Below are 14430 nucleotides of genomic sequence, written 5' to 3'. Positions count from 1 at the left end.
TTTTGTATTATAGCAAGGTACAGCAGTGGGAACCAGGGCACAGAAAAGTGCTGTTAGAATCCTTTTCCTCACAGATATTTATAGAGAGGGAATAATACGCATTAGCAAAAGCTTTATGCTCTCTATGATGAGCAGTTTTTTTTCTTCTTTAAATTAAATGCAACTTCTCAAAAATCCCTAGCAGAATTCTTAACTTAGAGAACAAGTATCCCAGAATTCCAGGCTAATTAACAAATACAATATTAGCAAGTTAAACCTCACAAACTCCTCTGTGATGTATCTATTATTAGACCTGTTTTGCCTATAAGTAAACTGAGGGTCCAGAGAAGTTACATGACCTGTGCTAGGGCGGTGGTTATCAACCTGAGGTCCAGGGCCCCCAGGGGGCCCCAAGCAGGTTTCAGGGGGTCTGTCAAGCAGGACCAGCATTAGATTCACGTGAGGCTCAGGGCAGAAAGCCAAAGCCCCACCGCATGGGGCTGAAGCCTGAGGGCCTGAGCTCTGCCACCTGATGATGAAGCCGAGGCCTGAGTAATGTAGCTTTGTGCGGGCTCCTGTGGTGTGGGGCCCCTGGAAATTGCCCTGCTTGCTATTCCCTAATGCCGCCCTGCCTTTTAAATGCAAAAAAACAGTTATTGTGCACAGCTGAGCCATGGAGTTTTTATAGCATAGGGGGCGGGGGGAGGGGGATTAGAAAGAAAACAGTTGAGAACCCCTGTGCTAGAGTGCATAGGGAGCTGTGACAGAACTGGGAATAAAACCCAGGAGACCTGTCTTCCAAACCTCTGCTGTAACTACTAGCAAAGACTACCCTGCACATGTAGACCAAATTTTCATTCAGAGTTTTTGCTGCTTTATACACTGTAATCTCATATCCAATTTGCTGTCCACAATCACCCCTACGGCTGTGCATTACTGCTTTTCAGGTTTCTCTCCACTGAACACCTGTGTTTTGGATTATTTTTCCTCAAGTGCATTAACTCACTTCTCCAAGATGACTCTCATTAGCTCACGAAAGCTCATGCTCAAATAAATTGGTTAGTCTCTAAAGTGCCACAAGTACTCCTTTTCTTTTTTCTCATTTTGGGGCAGGACATAAAACTTGCCAATGGACTCAGATAGTTAAATAAAATTTATAGGTAGCTCACCTCAGTATTTATATTATTTCTTATTGTGGATACAGGGAAATACAAGGAAATTATGCAGATACTGCGTACCAGTCATTTATATTTATTTTAGGTAAAATCCCACAAGATTGTCAACAACACAACAGTATATTCTTTCCTTTTACCAACCCTTTAACATTCTTTGGATTATTTCTCGCCTTGTAGCAACACTGCTGAATTTAATATATCTAGGAAGTTTAACAATTTGCTGTTTATTCCCTCTTTCAGGTTATCAATGAGATGTTAAATAAGACAGGGCATGACCTGTCCCAGCAGCACTCCATTAAACACTCTCCCCGACTCCAGTACGTTGCTGCCTATCATTAGCCTTTGTTTTCAGAACTTCTGTGACTTTCCATCCCATATGATAATGTTTATATCCAAGCCTATTTGAATTAATAAGGAGTAAGATTATGAAAGCAACTACGCTTTAATAAACTCCAAATGGATTATATCTATCTTATTCCCATCACCCAGAATTTCATAATTCTGTTGAAATAAATGTGGGTTTGTCTGACAAGATTTGTTTTTTATAACTTCACGTTGTTTATTGCTCATGGGGTTCCATTCTCCTATAGGTGTTTTGTGAGTTTTGGCTCTAGATAGTAGTTCTGTTATTTCACTAGTGCTTAATGTTAAACTTACTAGCTAAGAGTTGCCAGGTTCCCTCATTTTTCTGCATTTGAAGACCAATACCATGTTCGCTTTTTTTCCTCCTCGGCACCCACTGCAACTCTGAAAATTTTCTCACTGAACAGTGTCACTGTGTCAGCCATAACACAGTTCACTATTTCACCCTGGTCTACGGGTGTGTGCTACAGGGTGAATAGACCACACACTGGTGAGGAGGGTGCCAGACAGGTCCTGGGGACAGGGCTATCCCCACTCCTCCGGACCTGTCAGTCATGTATGATTGGGAGGGAGCCTTTAAAAGGGAGGAAAATGAAGTAATCTAGGGGAATGGAGCAGGAGACTGCTGGAGGGTCTTCTGGAGCCACAGAAGGAACTTCCAGCTGGGAGCCCTTCATCTCAGCCCTATGGAAAGTGCAACAAACTCCCAGGGTAAACCAGAAAGACTTAAGATCTGCAAATGGCCAGGGCCCCTTGCAAATTGTAAAGAGCTGGGGCCTGACTGAACTGAAGACACCCAGTATAAATAACTGGGTGTGGTCAGGTTCCCTCACCATCTGGGCAAGAAGACTCAGGGGACTCTTTCATAGTGTGTACAAACCTGATCTTTGGGCACAGTTTTGACTTAGAAAGTTTCATATTTGGAATGTGGACCTGAATGCAAACCCCTCTTTAACATACCCATGGCCCTACCAGCACCTCTGATTCTGTGACAGATTAGAGTTGGCACTCTGATAAGTGTCTGTTGGTAGTGAACACTGCACAGTCAAACAGAAACAAGGTCAGATTAATAGTGAAACACAAGCAAGACAAGGTGGGCTGGGGTGGAAAGGACTGCTGTTATACCATCAACTAGCAGGCAATCAAAGAACTTTAATTACTTAATAGTATTTAGCACTCATATAGTGCTTTTCATCTTCAAAGCGCTTTGCAGACATTAGCTAATTAATCCTCATTACTAGTTAAGTAACCTAATTTTTCCTCTATTCCCCACTCTTCCACAGACACACAGACACTCTCATGCACAGATAAGCTCCCAAGACACTGCAAAGCATCAGGGCTGGAGGATCCAAAATATATGAACCATGGTTTTGCAGACCTGATCAGCCTAAACAAACGTCAGACTTTTTTTTTTTAAATTCAAGGAATAATGGCGACAAAAGTCAGCCTGAGTTCTGTTATGACAAATTTCAAGGAGAGGAATCTACTTGGTCAGTACTGCCAAAGCTCTCTTCCCTATAGTGGAAAGGGCCTTTTTCAGCATGAGTATTGCAAGTCACTACTGCCATTAAAGGTCTACATATTTTTTTAACTGCTGAAAAATGTTTGCATCATTGGAAAACTTACAATGCAGTGTCTTGTCAAAGATTCAGAATTTTTCATTAAATAGATTTATATGCATTTTTTTTTCTGAAATAGCTGTTCAGAACCTCCTCCCCTTTTGGGAGATTTTATCAACTCATTGTATATATTCCACCAATAACAAATTCTAAATGAATTTGTGCCTCATTCCTTTTGTTACCTACGTGAAATGACGTTAATCCAGGCTTTCCCATTTTTAAGCAGTTACACTCTTCTTTGTTCTGGCTCCAAATAATGGCAAACAATGTGATGAAAAGCACTAAGAGAAAAAAAAATCTTGGAAAGATTCTCCAATACCAAGCTAGTACCTTTGGTATATTCCGGGTTTTCATTGTCGCTTTTCCTCCTTTTAATAAAAACAATGCATCAGGTAGGTAAGAAACCAAAATAAAATCTAGAACACAGTGAGATAGTATGTACTGAATAATATTATTCAGTGTATGCCTATATATTTTAGTACACAACATATATTTGATCACGCTGGATACATTCTGCTCTTGAAAGCAGAAACATATGAAATTCCAATTTTTCCTCTTTGTACACAAAGCTATTACCTTTAACACTGCTAGATTTTGAAAATAAATTAAGGACCCAGTCCTGCTCTCACATATGTGACTGCAATTCCACGGAAGTCAATGGGTCATATTCAAATCTGGGGTTAGCAGGTGCCACTCCATTGAATCCATCAGGGCTGAATTTGTACCTTTGCACATAGGTAAAAAGAAAAGGAGTACTTGTGGCACCTTAGAGACTAACCAATTTATTTGAGCATGAGCTTTCGTGAGCTACAGCTCACTTCATCGGATATGAAGTGAGCTGTAGCTCACGAAAGCTCATGCTCAAATAAATTGGTTAGTCTCTAAGGTGCCACAAGTACTCCTTTTCTTTTTGCGAATACAGACTAACACGGCTGTTACTCTGAAATTTGCACATAGGTGTGGATTGTCCTCTCTGATTCTGAGCTCAGATGACCTTAGATCTGTCAGTTCACTCTGAGTGGGGCATGGAAGGGAAAGAGATGTAGATTTGTATCATTGTTCCTCCCACTGGGGCTCTGTGGAAAATCCTTTATAACAGTGGCTCTCAACCTTTCCAGACTACTGTACCCCTTTCAAGAGTCTGATTTGTCTTGTGTACCCCCAAGTTTCACCTCACTTAAAAACTACTTGCTTACAAAAAATCAGACATAAAAATACAAAAGTGTCATAGAACAGTATTACTGAAAAATTGCTTACTTTCTCATTTTTACCATATGAAATAAATCAACTGGAATATAAATATTGTACTTACGTTTCAGTGTATAGTATCTGGAGCAGTATAAATAAGTCATTGTCTGTATGAAATTTTAGTTTGTACTGACTTTGCTAGTGCTTTTTATGTAGCCTGTTGTAAAACTAGGCAAATATCTAGATGAGTTGCTGTACCCCCTGGAAGAACTCTGCGTACCCCCAGGGGTGCATGTACCCCGGGTTGAGAACCACTACTTTACAAGAATACAATTAGACTGTGCACCAATAGATTCCAGGGACATATGAGAGGGAAATGCTACTCACAGAGATAACTCCTTGCATTTAATAGACAGCACTGTCTGAGAACACTACTGAACCTTTCCACATCAGTTCTCATAGCGAATCTTTTTCTGTACTGCAATAGCCCTGATCTTGGGGAATGAGGTGTATGATTTTTCAGTGCTTGGGACTGGCAATACTGGAAAAGTCAATAAGGAGTTGGTCTGATTGAAAAATTTCTGTCAAAACTGTTTTTCAATAGAAAATTGCGGGGTGACAAAACAAAACTTTGTATGAAAAGTGCCTACTTGTGAAAATTTTTTATTTTTCATCACAAAAACAAACATCCAAAAACTGAAATAGCTCATCAGAAATGGTCTGCCACCAGACCTTATGGGTTTTTGAAGTTCATTTTCCTCACGTCCCTTTTCTTTTCTATGGGCTGGTCTCCTCAGCCAAATTTTATAGCTCCCATAATGCACCACAGCCAGGCACTCCTATGATGCAATTGACTGCCTTCAGAATGAGGTGAGACCATGGCACATCATAGGAAATGTAATCCAATCAGGTAGCCCAACTTATAGATGAGAATCAGAGCATGAGGCACCCAATATTCCATGAGGCACTATAATGGCATGTCCTGACCAAGTTATTTCAGTTTTTGACTTTTCGCTGTAAAATCAAAAAATTTTCCTTGGAAAAATTTAACATATTTATGCTTTTTCTCCCCATATTTCAATATTTTCCAGTCAGCACTACCTAAAACCCCTCTGAAAAATCCCAGCCTTATGTCCTGTTTGCACTATACGGGGAGAGGTCAGAAATCCACTGGGAGCACATAGTCTCCTGAATGTGAACTACCAGGGGCAAGTTACAGTCAGTGCCCTGAAGAGTGGTAGGCCACATTTAACTCTGGGTCAGGGTCCCCTGCAGCTGGCAATATGTTGAGCTAGTGTTTTATCAGCCTCTGCCTAACACACTGGATCGGCACTGGGACACATTTGTCACTTAGTCCCTTAGGACAGCAATGCCCAGACTAACTAACACTTTGCGGGCTGTGAAGTTAACCCTCTTGTTAAAAAAGCCAACATGGGCCAGGGGGTGGCTTTTCCACCTGAACGGGCTCCAGCCATGAGTACAGTCCCTGGGCTTTATGATTAGCCCTTAGGGCTAGTGCCGCTAGCCAGCTGCAAGGGCGGTGGGCACTGCCTGGGGAGCAGCAGCAGTCTGTGCCCTCTCTCCCCACACGCTGGGAGCTGCTCGGGGAGGCATTGTGCCTCCTGAGGAATAATGGCCCCCTGCACCACCTCCAAGGTTGTGGCACCAGCAGCTTCAGTCGCTCCCTCATCTCCCTTTACCCTCATCCCAGCTGTAGGTTTGAAGGCCCACATGGGGAAACAGCATCAGCAGGCGCTTACTGGGCTGTCCAGGTTCGAACACCAGCAGGACACTCTAGAGGTGACTCAGGCAGCCAGAGCGGCAGGACTAGGAAGGCACAGCACAGTGGTTAGGCGCAGTCCATTTTCCTGAAGCAGCTTCCTTCAAGGCGCCGTGGCATGGAGGCTCCCAACCGACAACATGGCTCTCCCCCAGACTAGCTGCCTCCCAACTGCCACGGAACCTCCCACCCCTGAGCCTGGACATGGCTCCCTGACACACATCCTGCTAGCCTCCTCTGCTAGGTGCCTCTCACACCGTCACCGCTCTGCCTCTGTCCCTCCCTTTCTCAGTTTCCTCCCATGACTTGCTCCCGAGTCTCATCTGCTGACAGACACTCAGGTTTTCATGGGAAAAGGTTTCTCCTCCCCCTGAAAGATATCCAGCCTGCTAAAGACCCGGCCTTCTCAATGCACCTTCCTTTTCCACTCAGAGCTGCCAGACTCCTACCTTCTCGTTCAATAGGGGACCAGGATACAGGGAGAGAGCCAATTGACATATTCTGACAGAACCCAGGAGTAGGGGAAGCCTGCTGGTTGCATGAACAATATGGTGCTAATGGCCTCTGGGTGGCTACCCCCTCCCTAGAAGATGGGGAGCCTGTCACTTTCAGTAAGAGACATTGCTTGTGGAAAGGGGTTTCTAGCCTCTGACTTTGTTGGATTGGGGGATGCTTTCTCACTGAAGAGGAGACTGATGGAAAGATATTAATGGCTTGGAGTTTAACCAGGAAGAGCTCAGTGGTTTGGGCTGAGTTTGCAGATTGGTTCAAACCTGAAAAGGACAGTGGAACATCAGGGGCAAGGACCAATGCAAATCAAAGCAAAATCAAAGAAATGTTGAATGACCCAAAACTGCTGAGCTTCGCAAAAGTCCTGTGCTCCTGCCACTAACCATTACAGCATAGCACAGTGATAAAGAGGAGGGACACATACACCATGCCTGACTTCCTCAACAGCTGGCTTTTGGAAGCATTTCTTTATATGGCAGATCTCTCAATAAACAGAAGTCACAGTAATATCCAGTGACTCCCAGGCATCATTACACCACAGTATATGTAGCTTGTAAACCTGTTTGCTGTGCCAATATATTATGCCCTCTGTTTCATACCATTAGCTTGCACTGCCGCAGAAAAACACACTGCTATCACACCTGTTAACCAAAAATTCCTAATTACAAAAGCTTTACAATCACAACTAATTAGGGCTTTACATTGCCAATGGACTGTGCAACCATTAACACTAATTAATCCTTCCAGCACCCCTGTGAGATAGGCAAGAGTTATTTCCATTTTAGAAATAGGGACATTGCGGTAGGCTGTGATCTGTCCAAGGCACACAGTGTAACCACAGCATGCTGGGATTACAAACTGGGGTTATCCTCACGGTTTCCTACCCCTCTCCCCATTTGCGCAAGGGCTAGGAGCCATTTATCTATGAAGCTCCAATCCAGCAAAACACATAAGCATGTGAGAATCAATGCGATTTAAGCACATGCTTCAGTGCTTTGCTTAATGGGGGCCTGAATGTACAGTAGCCAGCTCTGCCCCAGCATCAGACATGACTGAACATATTACCAAGCAGAGCTGGCTTTAGGGTTTTTTGGTAAACCAGCCTTCCCCAACATAACTGAGTCCCCATGCACCATGATCACAACACTCTGGGCAAGGCTGACCTGAGGAGTTTGAAGAAGATTAGCAAGGTGATTGTTTGGGCTATCCCTCACACTTAGCCAGCTTGTTTTACATTAATAGCATGTGTACTTGGGTGTGAGGAATGATCGCTGCTCACCCATTCACAAGGCTCCTGCTGCAGCTGCTTATTCATTTCAGGCCTAGCACTCAATTCACAATACTTTCTTATTTTCAGCACAGAGAAAAGAGCTAGAAACTTTCTTCTTTATAATTACAACAACAACAACAACAACGCTAAGATCATCTGTGCTTTCAAGGACACATATTAGATCAACGCTCCCACTCATCAGTGTCAGCAATAAGGTTTTATGCAGGGTTTTTCAGATCATCTACTATATCAGAAATATAATGGGAAGAAGACGGATGGAAACTTCATGGTTTCTGGGTTTTGACTGAAGCTTCTCCAAAGCATTTCCAGAGGGTGACAGCTAATAAACCAAACTTTGATTCTAAATGCACAAATTTTCCACACAGCTCCTGCTGAGTTCAGCCTCTAGAATTTGGCATCACGGCCTGTGGCTCCCCAGGATTTTGACAGATGTAACACGTTGATTTAATGCTTAAAAAGGAACCCTGCTGTGGCTACCCCAGCTTGTTCCAGAGCTTTGGGCGTTAGGCAGTAACATACAAACAATTTTGTCTTATAAACAACATCCACTGTTTGGGAAATTGGGATTAAAATCAAAAAGTCTTCATGACTTTTGGCATCCCCTCCATCCTCCATCTGGAGACCATTTTCCCTCTCTCTCTAGACTCTTCCCTTTTTGTTCGTGCTTGTCTCGCTTCTTATTTTCTGTAACATTTTCCCTATAACTTCATCTCTTAATCTTTGTCTTTTGAAAACTCTTAGCTTTGCATTGTGTTTTCTAAATACACACTCGCCTTGGCAGAATTCTTGCTGCATTCTGTGAAGTAAACTAGCTGGTGAAACGTAGACTCCACTTGAAATTAATAGACATGGTTTATGGCCCCAATCCTATAATGTGCTTTGTGCAGAGAGACTAGGGCCTACAGTAAGATCATTTCAGGATTAGGGCCTATGATCTTGTTTGTATGTTTGTGGGTCGCACACTTCCAAGGCCCACTCAGTTTGCCTGCGTTAGGGGAGGAGGCTGAATCATAAAAGCTGGTAAAAATCTCTGGAAATATTTCAGCTAGCTAAAAGTAAATAGATTTGCCAAGCTCCCACTGTTTGCTTTCTACAGCTCTTGGAAGCACACGCACACCCTCAGTTGCAGGAATAACTAACTCTCCTTGCAGCTGTCTCTAAAACTGGGTTATTAGCATGATTTTTACTCAGACATCCCAAACTTTAATTTCATCCAGCTTCTTAGCTGCTTTTCCTTTGTGTCCTGCAGTCTCTGCCACACTTTCGTATTTCCTGCTACCAAGTCCAACCACTTTGTATGTTCATTATCCGTAGTAATACATAAAAACTGAATTCTCCTCTGTTTTTTTCAGGGGTTCTCAAACTGGGGGTCGGGATCACTCAGGGGGTCGTGAGGTTATTATGAGGGGGTCGCGAGCTGTCAGCTTCCACCCCAAACCCCGCTTTGCTTCCAGCATTTATAATGGTGTTAAATATATTAAAAAGTGTTTTTAATTCATAAGGGGGTCGCACTCAGAAGCTTGCTATGTGAAAGTGGTCACCAGTACAAAAGTTTGAGAATCACTGGTTTAGAGGATCAAAATGCAGGCCTAAATTTTCAGAAGTGACTAGTGATTTTGAGCAGCCAACTTAAGACACCTTGAAGAGACCTGGTTTTCATAGAGTGCTGAGCACCAATCCTGTCAAAGTCAGGCCCACTTAAGGTGTTCAAGCTGACCTAGGGTTGCCAATTTTAGTTGGGCGTATTCATCACATGACAATATTTAATTAAAAATTAATCTTTAATTCCTGGAGACTCCAGGACAAGCCTAGAGGGTTGGCAACTCTAAAATGACTATCCAATAATTGCCCCCGCACCCTCCCCCAACTCTTCAAAAACTTTGGCTATCACCACTAGTTTAGTTTCTTTGTTGGATGTTAAATTTGATTTGTCTTTAACGACAGAAATGGTGTGTCACCTCCCTGTCTTTCCAATGTTAATTAATACTAATGGTGGATCAAAACAAGAACTTTGTCCTTTACTCTTCATAGTATATGAAGTATATGGCATGCAGAAGTATTTTATGTTAAACAAATTTGTAATGCTTCGAGATGCTGCACAGGAAATGCATCTGCAGAGATTAGATATACATTTTTGAAGGGTGATTTTTAAAAGTTAGGGAAATATTTTGGGGCAGTGAAGACTGAGCAATACTAGATGGAGATAAATGATTCTTCAGTTTTGGTTTGTCCATATCATCTATAGTTTATGAATTAGAAGACCAAGCTTTGGGTTCTGATGTAGTTATTGTTAGTAATAATTGTATTGCAATAGTGCCCTGAGGGCCAAGTCAGGTTGGTGGCTCATTTGTGCTATGTGCTGTACAAGACACACAGGCACAGTCTATGGTAGAATCATAGAATCATCAAACTGGAAGGGACCTCGAGAGGTGATCAAGTCCAGTACCCTGCACTCAAGGCAGGACTAAGTATTACCTAGACCATTCCTGACAGGTGTTTGTCTAACCTGCTCTTAAAAATCCCCAATGATGGAGATTCTACAACCTCCCTAGGCAATGTATTCCAGTGCTTAACCACCCCTACAGTTAGGATTGTTTTCCTAATGTCAAATCTAAACCTCCCTTGTTGCAATTTAAGCCCATTGCTTCTTGTCCTATCCTCAGAGGTTAAGAAAAACAATTCTTCTCCCTCCTCCTTGTAACAACCTTTTTATGTGCTTGAATGATGAATGCTTGTGTTCCAGATGTTTTAGTATTTGATTATCCTTGTTTGTTTTTCCTTAAATTTAACAGGATCTTAGATAACTGGAACTTTTGGGCAAGATTTTAAAAAAATAGTACTGAAATTTAGGCTTCTAAATCCATATGTAGGCCCCTAAATGAAAAGCCTGATTGTCAGATGCTTCCAACAGCTCCCATTGAAGTCAATGGGCCAAATGCAGCCTTGGTGTCACTCTCTTCACTCTTACTTCAGTGGAGTTAAACCAATGCTGCATCTGGCTTCCTGAGTTTTAAAGAGAGGCAAAGATAAATTAATAACATCAAATGAGGGAAAGTGAGGAAGTTCGAGGGGGGAAAAATAAAAAGAGATTGCTGCCCTTGGGCTATTTAACATTTTTAGCAATGATCTGGAAGAAAACATAAAATCATCTCTGATGAAGTTTGCAGATGACACAAAAATTGGGCTAGTTCAACAAAAACATAAGGAAAAATTACATGCAGACCAAAAGGAATTCCTTGAAAATGAAAGTATTGCAAAAAGGAAAAGAAAAGAATGATTTAGGAAGAGAAAAGAAGAAAGGAAAAAGTCAGAGTAGAAAAAACAACAAACTGTTATTTTAAAAGTACAACACGCCTCGTTAGAAAAAATTCTCCTATACCCCAAACCATTGCCAGATCACTGTTCAAACCTCAGTTTAGGAAAGCACTTAATCACATACTTAACTTTAAAGAGGGACGGATACACTCGTGTGCTTAAAGTTAAGTATGTGCTGCATTGGGGACTATAAATCAGCTCTTAAAAGGAATTTGTTTTCCCCCTAAACCAATCTCTTAATACTGACAGATCCGGATTCTATTATCTCCATGGTAATATCATTTGCCTACCTGCAGTAGTATTGCTAAAGCTACCTTCTTAGTTGATTGTAATATCATCTGAATTTCATAGAAATCATCAGAGTATTAAGGAGCCAGACTGATTCTTTCCCCTACAAGAACCATAACACTTGTAATTTAGTCAAAACTTAACTTAATATTTTGAAATATTAATTATTTGGTATTGTTTAGAATAATGGTAGGTTGGGGAAGGAGCTGGTAGTCGAGCTACAAACCGGAGGCAATAATTGTTTTTCAGCCTAGTGAAATAAATGCTTGGAGTATTTAATATACTTTCCCATGAAGACTTCACCTTTTGGTAGGAATGGGAAGGCCAACAATTCTAATAGCTGCTTTGGACCACAAGCCAAAGATTTGCAGATGTGGTCCAAAGGAACAATTAAGCTTCTTGGTCCTCCCATGTTTTTGGCCATCTATCTATCTAGGGCCATGTCTACATGACCAAGAGCTTGGGAGGTCTAAGAAGCTTAATTTCTGTTTTGGACTATATCTGCACATATATATATAACACACATGCATGTAACATATATACATGCTGTGACATTATCTGATCAGAGTATGACCAGGCAAATCGTTGTTGCTACCCCTGTTATATAACTGCAAGAAATCTTATACAAAGTGTGACATATAGCCAGAAAGAGTTAAGCAGCTTGCAGGCTAAATGACCCAGAGCCAACCTTTAAAGTCGTGTTAGAAAAGTATGCAAATGGTAATTTGGGCCATTCCACGATAGATAGGCCAGAACTTTAAAATGCAAACCTATATTGTTAGAAATAAGAGGTGATGCTAATTGTATGTGTGTACTTATATCTTGTTAAATGTTAGCCATGTAAACAGACAGTTCCTGTCTGTCACTATAGCTATTGATTCAGAGATCAAAAGGGAATATTAACATTTAGAGGAATCTTTGGTGAAATAATGTTATTGTCTATATAACTCTTTAAAGTTTGTGATAGACTGCCTAATGGATAGATTGCGTTACGTTGATTTGTGTAGCTAATTACCGGTGATGCTTAGGAAATACATCTACTTCAAAATCCCCATAATTGCCTATTGTTTGCCTAAGGACTCTGACCTGTCAAAGAAGGCCTGAAAACTGTATAAAAGGCTCCGGAGACCTGATCCTTTCATCTCAAAGCTGCTTCATGCAGGGGATGCTTAAGCCACAAAGCTGAGATCTCCAGTCCTAACCTGGAATCACCCTGAATATAAACACTGGACTATAACCTCTGAACTAATTCTGAAAGAACTCTTTGCATCTACAAAGCTCAACATGTCTGCTACGAATCTGAATCGCAATAATTGTATTCATATCTGTATGTATACTGATCTTTTAACTAATACTCTCTCTCTTTTCTTTTTAAATAAATTTTAGTTTAGGTAATAAAAATAGGCTGTAAGCATGTATTTGGGTAAGATCCGGAATATTCATTAACCTGGGAGATAATGTGTCCAATCCTTTGGGATTGGTGGAACTTTTTTATAGGATGAATAAGAGTTTCAGTAATCCTCATCATATTTGACTTGGGTGTCTGGGTGGATGCCTATGGCTGGGTTACTTTAAGGGAACTGTGTTGTTGGCTTCTGGGTAACCAGTGAGGTATTATAAAAGCTGTTTTGGCTTTGGTAAATGTGTTTTGGCTTGGTAAATCTAAGTATTGAAATATCCGCCAGCTTTGGTGATTGTCTGCCCCATTCTTTGCAGTTCACCTTAATTGAGTGACCTCAGTTGGCTCCCCTGGGACTCTGCAGAGTCACAAATGCATATTATATGCATACACATATTTGAAGCTGAAAGATGCTACATCTGAAAATTTCCAATCTCACTCTGACCCCAATTCAGTAAATCCTGTAATCCAGTGAAGGATCAAATGAGGACTGGCTATATGGGATAGCAACAGGATTTTTTTCTCCAAACACACCAGGAATGGGGCTCTGAGTGCTCATAAATCCTCTTGGTTTGTTGTACCAATAAAATAAAAACCAGCAGGATCTTATTAAAGGGAAAAAGGCAAAATACCACATTTACTGTGAATACAGAAAGAATCATAGTAAGCAGTTAGTTATAGCTATAACATTCCATTCAATCTCATAAGTATTCACACATTCATTCACACAAACACCCACACACACACATACACACCCACACACACAGGTTCTGCAAGGTTGTTATCATAGTTACCAGCCTTAGAGTTGCTCATGCCAAGCCACTGGCCAGGTGGCCTGGACATGAGGAGGGAGCAGGGCCTTGTCAGATGCTCATCTGATGCTCCTGGAAGTTGGTTTGCAGAATCAGACCCCAAAGTTCTCACTTTTTAGAGTCTATTTTTATAGGAATTTCTTCCTATGCCAGTCTATGGGAATTGCTTCATCATGCTGTTGCTGAATCAATCAGCAGATAGCACATTCCTGACGGCTCCAAGATGTTATCTTGTTCTTTGGTTCTCCCATTCTTGAGGCTGTTGGGTGGATTCCAGTCTGCCCTCTGGGGGGTCCTCTGGTTATTTCCACTTGTCGCCTTCTTCAGCCGATGGACACTGGATTCTTAGGCTGGCCCCTCCCTGATCATTCAGTTATTATCCACACCAAGCATCCATCCACATACATCCTCTATCTCTATTTTAATCACAATTGTTAATACAACAAAAGGGTGGGGAGTCTCTGGGTGCTGTTTCTGTTGTTAGAGTATTGCTTTGAGTCTCTCTCTCTGTGAATTGCTTTGAGAACAGACTCTGTCTTAGAATGTACTCACACAATTAGCAGCTTGCAAGTTTCACACATAGAGGGAGAGAAACAGTACCAAAAACCAAGAGACCTCTTAATTAGTAATACCCTGGAATTTAAACTCTGGGGAATCAAACTCATTTGTGATTTTAATACAGAACTTCTTTAATATGATCCAACAGGTTGG

The 14430-nt window shown here is 41.5% G+C and overlaps 1 protein-coding gene across 1 annotated transcript in view; it reads right to left on the bottom strand.

Annotated features, from left to right (window-relative positions):
- Positions 1–14003, bottom strand: part of LOC311521459 (alpha-1,3-mannosyl-glycoprotein 4-beta-N-acetylglucosaminyltransferase C-like) — a gene marked incomplete at its 3' end in the record, with an annotated part of 45544 nt that extends 31541 nt beyond the window's left edge. The window contains exons 1-2 of the mRNA XM_084629793.1: positions 13702–14003; positions 3323–3504 (exon numbers count right to left, since the gene is read on the bottom strand). Coding sequence (XP_084485919.1) covers positions 3323–3504; positions 13702–13750 — 231 coding nt within the window. The 5' untranslated portion in view covers positions 13751–14003. The remainder of the gene's footprint in view (positions 1–3322; positions 3505–13701) is intronic.
- Positions 14004–14430: the final 427 nt, after the last annotated feature.

This window comes from Lepidochelys olivacea, assembly GCF_965140295.1.
Source record: "Lepidochelys olivacea isolate rLepOli2 genome assembly, chromosome: 6".
In the NCBI taxonomy this organism is placed as follows: domain Eukaryota; kingdom Metazoa; phylum Chordata; order Testudines; family Cheloniidae; genus Lepidochelys; species Lepidochelys olivacea.
Note: the sequence above shows the minus strand (reverse complement) of the source record. Positions and strands in the feature narration are given on the sequence as shown.